Below are 10,492 nucleotides of genomic sequence, written 5' to 3'. Positions count from 1 at the left end.
TTCTGCTGAAACTCAACCCAGCGGTCTGTCCAGCCAAGAACACGACATGAATAGCGGAAACACTTCAGCTATTTTTACATAAAACAGGTGATTTTAAAGTCTCACACATGGCTTTAAACAGTGGCTTAAGCCACATGATGTCAGAAGTAGCTATGTCATGAAGAACAAAAGTCCAGTTCCTTTGTTCTTTTGTATTGCAAACAATACCTCGCTTGTTTGCAATATAGCAAATGCTATATTGCAAACAAGCGAGGTATTGTTTTTTAAATTTCAGAAATTTCAGGACCATTCTTCAAGGTATGCATTGCTATTTTGGGCATAATGTGGCTCACGAGGGTAAAATCATCCCTCAAAAAATGAAAAGCACCAAATTAAGAAACATTAACAGCTTGCTAGAATTCTGGGATTGCCATTGTGGTTAAAACAACTACCGAGACACAGAGGGCCGTAGGACTTAACTTGAGAACCACTGGCTTAAAATATAAAATAAAGTATGGCTACATCTTAATTTAGGTTTTGGAATCGCTTCAGATTAAAGTTTATTTCCCAAAATGTAGTAATAACTGAAAGAAATTGAACTATTAATCAAAGCGCAAAGGATCAAACGCAATGCTGCATGAACTGAGCAAGGCTAATAAATGCAGCCACCTTAGCCTAGTTAGCATCACGCGCCCGCCGCCTTTATCCCAGCGAGTTAACCAAAGCGCTGCTATGTGCTGAAGCTTCCAGTGAGACCGCTAAAGCACTGCTATGTGCTGAAGCTTCCAGTGAGACCGCTAAAGCACTGCTATGTGCTGAAGCTTCCAGTGAGACCGCTAAAGCACTGCTATGTGCTGAAGCTTCCAGTGAGACCGCTAAAGCACTGCTATGTGCTGAAGCTTCCAGTGAGACCGCTAAAGCACTGCTATGTGCTGAAGCTTCCAGTGAGACCGCTAAAGCACTGCTATGTGCTGAAGCTTCCAGTGAGACCGCTAAAGCACTGCCATCTGCTGAAGCTTCCAGTGAGACCGCTAAAGCACTGCTATGTGCTGAAGCTTCCAGTGAGACCGCTAAAGCACTGCCATCTGCTGAAGCTTCCAGTGAGTTTTCAATCCAAAGGTACGGGTACAAGCCTGTTCAAGGGAGAAAAGTCTTGATCCAGATGGTGGTGAATGAAAATAAGGTCAGATTATATAGAAAACTGTTAAATAGTAATTATTGCAGTCCGTTGGTTGCAGTTCTAGGTCAACAAATTTGCGCCTCGTTGACAAACCGGGGAAACGTGGTTAAAACACTGTAGAGGTAGCCGCCTGGAATAAAAATGCATGCAGACATTCCATCTGAGTTTGTAATGCTGCGTGCCAACTGTCACTGTGGACAATTTCATTAATTGATTGACTTGAGAATGCATTTTCCAAGACAGGGATGGGGAGTAGCATGCCTGGAGGGCTGTGTTTATGCAGGTTTTTGTATCCACCAATTCCCCTGGCTCAATCAGCTAAGTGTATGGACCACTGTCGGTGCACTTGTAGATTAGACCGCAGTTAATGTTTCATATAGGCACACAAAAGCCGTCCTTAACCGTCATTCATCAACTAATCAATAAACACCATTAAAATGCCAGATAGCATAAATGATTTGACTAATTAAATCATTAAGAGCAATAGTTGAAATCCAAAGAGCAGATATACATGACCCTCCTTGCCTTTACGGTGCTGATTAATCAAGCTTATTGCAAACAAGAACCGACTAGGCAGTTTTTGCCCTCTGGTGGTAGAGTATTGTAACAGCAAGAGTTACTCTGACTCGGTGAATGGTGATTTTTTCAATTTTATTTATAATGAATGAATCTCATTAGTTGCTTCCACTGGGTGGCAGCATTGCATCAAAAGTGTGAAACACTCACTGCAAGGTGGTATGTAGTACTTTGGCCGCCCTTCAAAAAATTACCTGTGCGCATAACAAAAGGTCAACAAACAAACCCAGGTGCATGGTGGCATAAAGTACTCTTGAAACAAACCCAGGTGCAGATTCAAGGTACTGTAAGCTAAATGAAAAGACATCACAGTTCAGTTTGCTGCAGCAATAGATATTTTTAATTCAAAGTGAATGTTGACGATAATACACCATAAATTCGTATTTTGACACCAAAATAATCACCTGGAAAACCCGCTTTCTGTGACACATTTAAATCACTGAGAACTAGAGAGAAATACTATCGCAAACGGTAAGAGACATTACATCCAGAAATGCATTTCCCAGTCCTCATATTGTAAATATTGCACAGTGCAATTGCTACATGGCAAACTAGTGTAGCATAAAATCAAAAGCAAATTTACCAAAAGAAAAATCCACAAAATCTACAAATATTAAAACAGTAACAGGTTGAATTTAGTAATCAAGTCCATCTGTTGTGTAATCAAAACAGATCCCATAACTTGCAGTGTGAATTAACTTTTACAAACATAGCCAATTAAAAATTTCAAAAGGGCAAAAACTGCAAAAACATAAAAAGTAACCAAATGAAGTAGAGTAAGGACTAATACAGTAGCACATTTGATAATACAAAGACCCTGAATTAACTTCATAAGCATTTCTAAAATAATAAACATCAGATAAATAATGTCTGCTACCTTAATATCAATAATGGAAAATTTAAAACTGCAGTGTTTGGTTCATTTAATAACTTTAAAATTAACATTTTCAAAAGTTGTTTAAAGGTATTTGCTAAATCCTTTGCAGGCAGTTTTCAAATCTGCCCGTGCAACCTGAAATGCATGGATTCCATTGCATCTACAGTCATTCCGTTTTGGCCAACATGGTGATTTTGTGCAGGCATATTTGCTTGTAAATACAATTACATAGAAATCAAGATACATTTCATATACCTTTGAAAACAAATACATAGCATGTGAATTGTCCGTGCACGTTTATGACAGAAAATGCTTATTCTCCAATTTTCAGATCAAGAAGCAAATTAAGGTATTCTTAGCGACTATTAAGCGCGTCAAATGTGCAACAACTTGGGACCATATATATCAGCAGTGTAGCCATATTCATATAGTTGCGCCTGCATAGGTTGGCCAAAACGACCTAGGTGGGCAAGATTCATAACGGGGTGTACTGGGACAGGCAAGGCCAGTGGAACAGGATACCATCTGGGAGGCTGGGGCCCATCCATGCTCATGCACTCCAAAGGCTCATTCAGTGACCACTGTAGATCTGTACACTAGCATGTTAATGCAAACATATACTCCGCCAATCATGTGGCCGCAATGAAGTGTGCGTGTGTGTGAGTGTGTGCGCGTGTGTGTGCGCGTGTGTGTGTGCGTGTGTGTGTGTGTGTGCGCGCGCACTCCGGTTTAGTGAACTGAATGATAAAACCGAGAGGTATGGGCAAGAACGTTCTGGCAGCAGAGCGATGCGACGCGATGAACTAAAATAGCAGGTGTGCAATTTGGATGAGGAGTAAATGCCAAGCAGATCAAAGCGTGCTATAAGGGGGGTGGCGCTATGCAACGTGCCGCGGTTCTGTAAACAGGCGACAGTCACAGGTCCTGAAATTTCATCGACAACCGCTAGCCAATACAAACGCTCCGACGCCAATTTGACAACAGGGTGTTAAACGGGTACTGTACGTCAATCACTGGAATGACGAGATACAAAAACGAGTGTACGTCGGGGAAGTCACCGTTTGGTTTGCAGTTCTCCCCTTCAGATCACAGTCCTTCAGCACCAAGGGGAAGGATTACCATACCTTCAGTGCACGGGTCACCATTAGCTACTCAAGTCAAGGCACAAACACAGTGGTGCTCACACTGTCGTCACAATTACCTGATATGAAAGACTTGGAAGGGCCAGGGAAAGCGAAACATACGAGTTTGTTTTTCCGTCCTAAACATCGCACCCCTTTCTCGGTGAAACAGGCTTACTGGATAAGCAGAAAACAAAATTTAAAAAAACAAAAAAAAAACATTCTCCTTTCCATTTTTTGGTTGTAAAATGACAGAAAACAAACTGCTAGCACAAAATGCACGTCGTCCGCAATTTTTTTTTCCATTGAACACTGCAATTTCTTTTTCAAAGGGGGAAAAGGCATACGAAGTCTCTCTCTCGCTTTGCATTTCTGTGTATGACTTAGGACAGTTATACCTTATAATGTTGCCGTGGATCACGAGTATGTTAATATACAACTGTCATACTGAAAAAGTTAACTCAATGCTGCAAGCTACAGCTTTACATGTCATATGAAACATATATAACTTAAGTTACATCAATACATCCATTTATATGCAGTGATGAGCCAAAGGTTAATGAAGATAAAATACTGATGCAAGAGAAAACACCCCCCCCCCCCCAAAAACATAACAAATGCAACCAACTTACATCATTTTGCAATACAGTAGTTACAATGACACTCCAAACATGAAAGCAAATGATTAAAACCAAAAAACCCACTTCTATTTCAGGTAATGAGACCTATACCAAAATAAGAAGGCTAAGTAGGAACTAAGTTAAATCACCTAATTTCACAGCAATTTGAAGTGGCAATCAGTATATAGCAGCGTATCTATGATACATTCAAGATAAATGACACAACGTATTACTCGCCCAAAAGCTAAACATAGCCTCAACCATTTTTTTCCCCATATTTTTATTTATTTTTCCACTTAAATTTGCCCCATCTCTATGACTACAGTACACTTGAGGTCTATGCAAGAGGTGTAGCTACCTTGCTTAGGAAATTAATTACAGTCTTTGGTGCTGCAATAGCAACTTCATTTGAAAATAGACAAACAAATCTTTACACACATAAAAGCAAACACACGGAAATGAATGCACACAGCATACGTATTTTTCTCCCTGACGGAATGTGTAACGTAAGCAGTCGACACCAACAAGCCTTAAAACAAAAGGTTTCATAAAAGTGGGGGGGGAATTCAAATCTTTTCACATGCATAAAATGAGAAAATTGCACACAAATAACTCACACCTTGCCAAGCTTCAGCACTATAGTCTAGCTCTATCGTATATATATATATACTCATATATAAATATCAAATACTGCATGGTTTGCTCAGGCTAATATGAACCCATAAGAGGAATCAAAAAGCTACTTGCATTTTCTCTTCATCTAGTCAAAGCCATGCCCACCACATTTCTAAATATCTCAGAAAAAATTATAATATCAAACTCAAAATTTAAAAGTACAAAAAACGACAATTTCGATTGTATTGCGGTTTCATTAAACAGTATATTACTGTTAGTAATAAAAGTATACTAAATAGAAATTGATTATCAAATATTAAGCAATATTCAACTCTTGCTCTTTGTACACTAGTTAATTCGGAGGAAAACAAAACAAACGGCAACCATTTGCTACAGCAAACCATGCTGTCCATAGTAAGGAACACAAAACCTGCTACCTCTCAAATATACACTGAACTGAACATTAAGCATTGCTCTACGCGACACATCGCATTTATGCATATATACGTGTGAATATATACACATACACAAAATGCATCGACAGATTTTCATTTCAAGTGCTGCAGTCCGGTACATTAATATATAAGTAGTAACATTAACAACCTCAAATATTTAAGGCACTATGTGTGGGAACGAGATACAATGCAGCGAGTCTCGGGACACAACGATAAGAGCGACGTCTAGGCATCTCTCCGTTAAATGTGGGTTTTTTTGTGGGGGTTTTTTTTGCCCATGCAAGAAAACATGCAGCGTGAAGAACAACCTTTTGTTTCCTCTGATAAGTGGCTCGACACTCAACAGCTAAGACACCGAAAAAACACAAATAGTTGAAACGAGTACACACCACACTGGGGACACTGCATCTGTTGCTAGATACTGGGATGGCTTTACAAATGTAGATGTGTCTTGCACAAGTTAAAGGCATTATAGAAAAATAAGCGGGGACAAAACGTGAACTTCTGCCCCCGGTTTTCGACCTGTTTTGAAGAGTAACCATAATAGAAGATCCAATGAGAAGGTATATCAAATGTGCAAAACACATTAAAAGTGAGTTTGTTTGTTTTTCATTCTCGTTTCGCTCTCTCTCCCCCATCTCTTTAAAGCTCAAAGTTTCAGTTGCACCCGAAGTCTACATGATTCAAAAAATAGTTTTGTCTTTTTTTCCCTCCTTTTCTCTTGTGCCATGGCTTCTGACGCGCAAAACCGCAGTGTTCTTGTTGCCGTGTTTCGCCTCTCCTTTCGTGGCAGGGCACCCCCTGGTGCTAAGATGCAGGCGTACTGGTTGGGTTTGGTGGAGCCGAGAGGGTAAGGGTCAGATGTAGGTATATTGGTTGGGTTTGGTTTTGGGTTTGGTGGAGCTCAGATGTAGGTATACTGGTTGGGTTTGGTGTAGCTGGGAGGGTTGGGGTTGGGGTCAGATGTAGGCGTACTGGTCGAGTTTGGTGTAGCTGAGAGGGTTGGGGTTAGGGTTAGGGTTAGGGTTAGAGTTAGAGTTAGGGTTAGGGTTAGGGTTAGGGTTGGGGTCAGATGTAGGTATACTGATTGGGTTTGGTGGAGCTGAGAGGGTTGGGGTTGGGGTTGGGGTAAGGGTCAGATGTAGGTGTAATGGGTGGGTTTGGTGGAGCTGAGAGGGTTGGGGTTGGGGTCAGATGTAGGCGCACTGGTTGGGTTTGGTGGAGCTGAGAGGGTTGGGGGGTTAGGGTTGGGGTTGGGGTTGAGGTTGGGGTTGGGGTTGGGGTCAGATGTAGGCGTACTGGTTGGGTTTGGTGGAGCTGAGAGAGAAGCTGGCGTAGGCGGGCGAGGCGATGTAGGAGTGGGGCGGGAACAGGGGCTTGAACTGGCTGGGGATGGTGGGCGAGGGCAGGAGCCGGTGGGCGAGGCCCACAGAGACCTGGTGCAGGAGGCCCGGGTGCGAGAGCCCGAAGGCCGGCTGCAGGACGGGCCGCGAGCCGCAGGACGGGGCCAGGATTGGGGGCCCCGAGGGTGGGTAGGGGAGCAGGGCGGGGTGGGGGTGCGCCCCTGTGGGGTTGGGGCTGCCCTGGGGCAGGCTGAAGGGGTGCCCATGGACGGGGGGCGGGATGAAGGCCTGCTGCCGCCGGAGGCTGTAGCTCCCGTTCCACTCCTGGGGGCAGGAGCTGTAGTGCTGGACCTGGGGCGGCGGAAGGGACACGGAGTCACACACACAACCACAGCAGACACCGCAGCCCACACACACAACCACACCAGGGCTGCCCAACCGCTAAACACCAGGGCTGTCACCTTTAATTTGATGCCATTTAGATCCATGTCAGGTAGGAATTACATCCATTTTTATACAGTCCCCCTATTTTAGGGGACCAAAAGTAATTGAACAGTTCTTCTCAGCGGTTTTTGATTAGGCATATTCAATTGCTTCCTTAGCAGTAAAGCTTCAGTTACTTATTGGTGTTTGTCAAAATGAGGACCAGAGAAAATAGTCATACGCCAAACAACAAGCTTACAAAAACAAACTGATGGAGACATCATTATGAAAAAAGAGAGCACTGGTGTATGTTTGGGATCATTGTCTTGCTGTGGGATGAAGCACCGTCCAGCGAGTTTGGAGGCATTTGATTTAACTTGAGCTGATAAGATGCTTCTGTACACTTCAGAATTAATTCTGCTGCTGCTATCAGCCGTCACATTATCAATGAAGGCAAGTGAGCGAGTACCTGTGGCGGCCAGACATGTCCAAACTATAAAACCCCCAACCATGCAGTGTAGCCTCTGTAGCTGTTTTTCTTTGTGAAGTCTTTCATGGACATTAGTCATAGACACATCCACAACCGCCCTCTGACGAGAGTGTCTGAATAGTTGGACAAATAGTTTTTTGCTTGACTAATCAGAAACAACTGAGAAGCCAACTGTCCAATTACAGTCCCGGCCAAAAGTTTTGTCGCATGAGTGGACAAAAGTGACAATTGCTAATTACCCAACTCTTAATTAGCTAATACAGTTATGATTAATTTGTGTTGTTTCCTAAGTGTCTAAAGTTCATTTAGATACTAGCGAAACAAAATTTTTATAGATGCTTATAAGGTTTATTGCTTGATAATGATGAACAAGCCAGTTTCTACCTGGACAAAAGTCTTGTCCCAAATCAAATTATAATCAATTATTTACTTTCTCAAAAGGTAAATAAAATACCAAATGAAAAATCAGTCTAGTATTTCATCATGGACTATAAGTTAAGAAATTAATATCTTGTATGGGTTCCTTTGGCCTGCAGAACAGTTGCCATCCGGTTTGGCAGACAGTCGTAGAGCTTGTTGATGAAGTCGTCGAGGATGGCATGGAAGGTCCCCTTCAGCTTGGTCCTCCAAGCTTCCTCCTTCATTCTTCCCTAGATATGCTCAATAATATTCATATCTGGAGACTGTGCTGGCCATCCCTGAAGGACCTTGATCTTCTTCCCCCTGAGAAACTTCATAGTGGAACCTGAGGTATGGCAAGGAGCTCCATCCTGTTGAAAAATCTGACCCCTATTGTAGTTGGGAATGTACTGGGAGGCAAGAATCTGTTGATATTTGGCACTGGCAATATTACCATCCACCTTACAGATCTCCCTGGCACCTCCGTATTGGATGTAACCCCAAACCATAATCTTTCCACCTCCAAATTTGACTGTCTTCTGGTGAACCGCGGGTCCAGACGGGCCCCAGAGGGTCGTGTACAATATTGGCGGCGCTTGGGATGGAGCTCAACTGATGATTCATCTGAAAAATACATTTTTCACCACTTTTCTGTTGTCCAATCTTCCGTCAGGTTGTGGGCCTTGGCGTACGCAACACGGTTTCTTAGCTGTCTCTTGTTTAGCACTGGTTTCTGGGCAGCAGTACGACCGTGGAGACCATTGAGAGCAAGAATCCGAAGTACAGTTCTTGACGAAACAGGTGTTGCTGGTGTCCACTCCTCCTGGAGCTGTGAGGCGGTTGACATGGGGCTGGCTTTTGACAGTCAGACCAGCAAGCTGTTGTCTTGAGCAGTTGTCTTGCGCGGTCTGCCCGACCTGGGTCTTTCATGGACGTCGTCAGTCTCTTGGTAGCGTTGGCGAATCCTCTCCACCTGCCGTTTAGACACATTGAAGATGTCTGCAACTTCAGCAGGAGACTTGGACTTGTTGATGATCAGCACTTTGGTTTCTGGTTTGATCTTGGGCATGTTGACAGAAGCAATGTTGAGCATGAACTTGATGGCTTAGTGTAAAATTTCTGCTTTTATAGCTCAAAGTTACCTACAGCTGACTAATCAAGCCCTTGTTTGTTTCTTCCTTATTCACTGAAACCTAGAAATTGGAGTTGGCCATTGCGACAAGACTTTTGTCAAGCTGTAACATTTAGTAACAATTTTGAAATGTCATTTTGCTAGCTTCTAATAAACTTTAGACACTTATGATTAATTTGTGTTGTTTCCTAACTTTATTAGCTAATTAAGAGTTGGGTAATTAGCAATTGTCACTTTTGTCCACTAAGCGACAAAACTTTTGGCCGGGACAGTACATTACTGGCATTTGGCAGATGCTCTTATCCAGAGCGAAGTACAGTTGATTAGACTAAGCAGGAGACAATCCTCCCCTGGAGCAATGCCCAACGGCTGTGCGGATCTTATTGTGGCTACACCGGGGATCGAACCACCGACCTTGCGTGTCCCAGTCATGTACCTTAACCACTATGCTACAGGTCGTCCTATTACTTTTGGTCCCTTTTTGGACTATGTATGAAACGGGATGCAATTCAACTCCAACCCTAAGAAAGCACATGCCATTCAATAGCTAGCAACCTCATTGAGCGGCTAATCAGTAGAATCAGTTGTAGTCAAGCGAAAACCTACAGGACAGTAGATCTCCATGAATAGAGTTGGGCAGCCCCGGTCTGTACAGTTTACAGCTACACTGGAGAATGTTCAGACAGATCTGTAAAGGTTTTCAGGGTACTGAGGATAGAACAGGTTTGCAGGTTTGACGACAAGTTGAGGCACAGCGGGGAGGGGGTCAGGATGTTCAGGGGCGGGGCCACACACCTGTCCGAACCCCAGGTGCTGCGGCTGGAATGCAGAAGCCATTTTCTGCTGGTGGTTGGGGAGGGGGGCGGAGTTAGGGTTGAGCTGGCCGGCACTGCGGCCCTTTGACTGACACGAGACATCTGAGGGGGAGAGAGAGAGAGAGAGGGAGAGAGGGAGAGGGAGAGGGAGGGGAGAGGGAGAGGTGGGGGGGGAGAGAGAGAGAGAGAGAGAGAGAGAGAGAGGGGGAGGGAGAGAGAGAGAGAGAGAGAGAGGGAGAGAGAGAGAGAGAGAGGGAGGGAGAGAGAGGTGGGGGGGGAGAGAGAGAGAGAGAGAGGGAGGGAGGGAGAGAGAGAGGTGGGGGGGAGAGAGAGAGAGAGAGAGGGAGAGAGAGAGAGAGGGGGAGGGAGAGAGAGGGGGAGGGAGAGAGAGAGAGAGAGAGAGAGAGGGAGAGAGAGAGAGAGAGGGAGGGAGAGAGAGAGAGAGGTGGGGGGGAGAGAGAGAGAGA

The 10,492-nt window shown here is 43.9% G+C and overlaps 1 protein-coding gene across 1 annotated transcript in view; it reads right to left on the bottom strand.

Annotated features, from left to right (window-relative positions):
• Positions 1–6,563: 6,563 nt before the first annotated feature.
• The window catches only part of LOC133111110 (homeodomain-interacting protein kinase 3-like), a 5,968-nt gene continuing 2,039 nt past the window's right edge, over positions 6,564–10,492 (bottom strand). The window contains exons 3-4 of the mRNA XM_061221265.1: positions 10,006–10,127; positions 6,564–7,117 (exon numbers count right to left, since the gene is read on the bottom strand). Of these exons, the coding sequence (XP_061077249.1) occupies positions 6,707–7,117; positions 10,006–10,127 (533 nt within the window). The 3' untranslated portion in view covers positions 6,564–6,706. The remainder of the gene's footprint in view (positions 7,118–10,005; positions 10,128–10,492) is intronic.

This window comes from Conger conger, chromosome 15, assembly GCF_963514075.1.
Source record: "Conger conger chromosome 15, fConCon1.1, whole genome shotgun sequence".
NCBI classification, from domain to species: Eukaryota; Metazoa; Chordata; class Actinopteri; order Anguilliformes; family Congridae; genus Conger; species Conger conger.
Note: the sequence above shows the minus strand (reverse complement) of the source record. Positions and strands in the feature narration are given on the sequence as shown.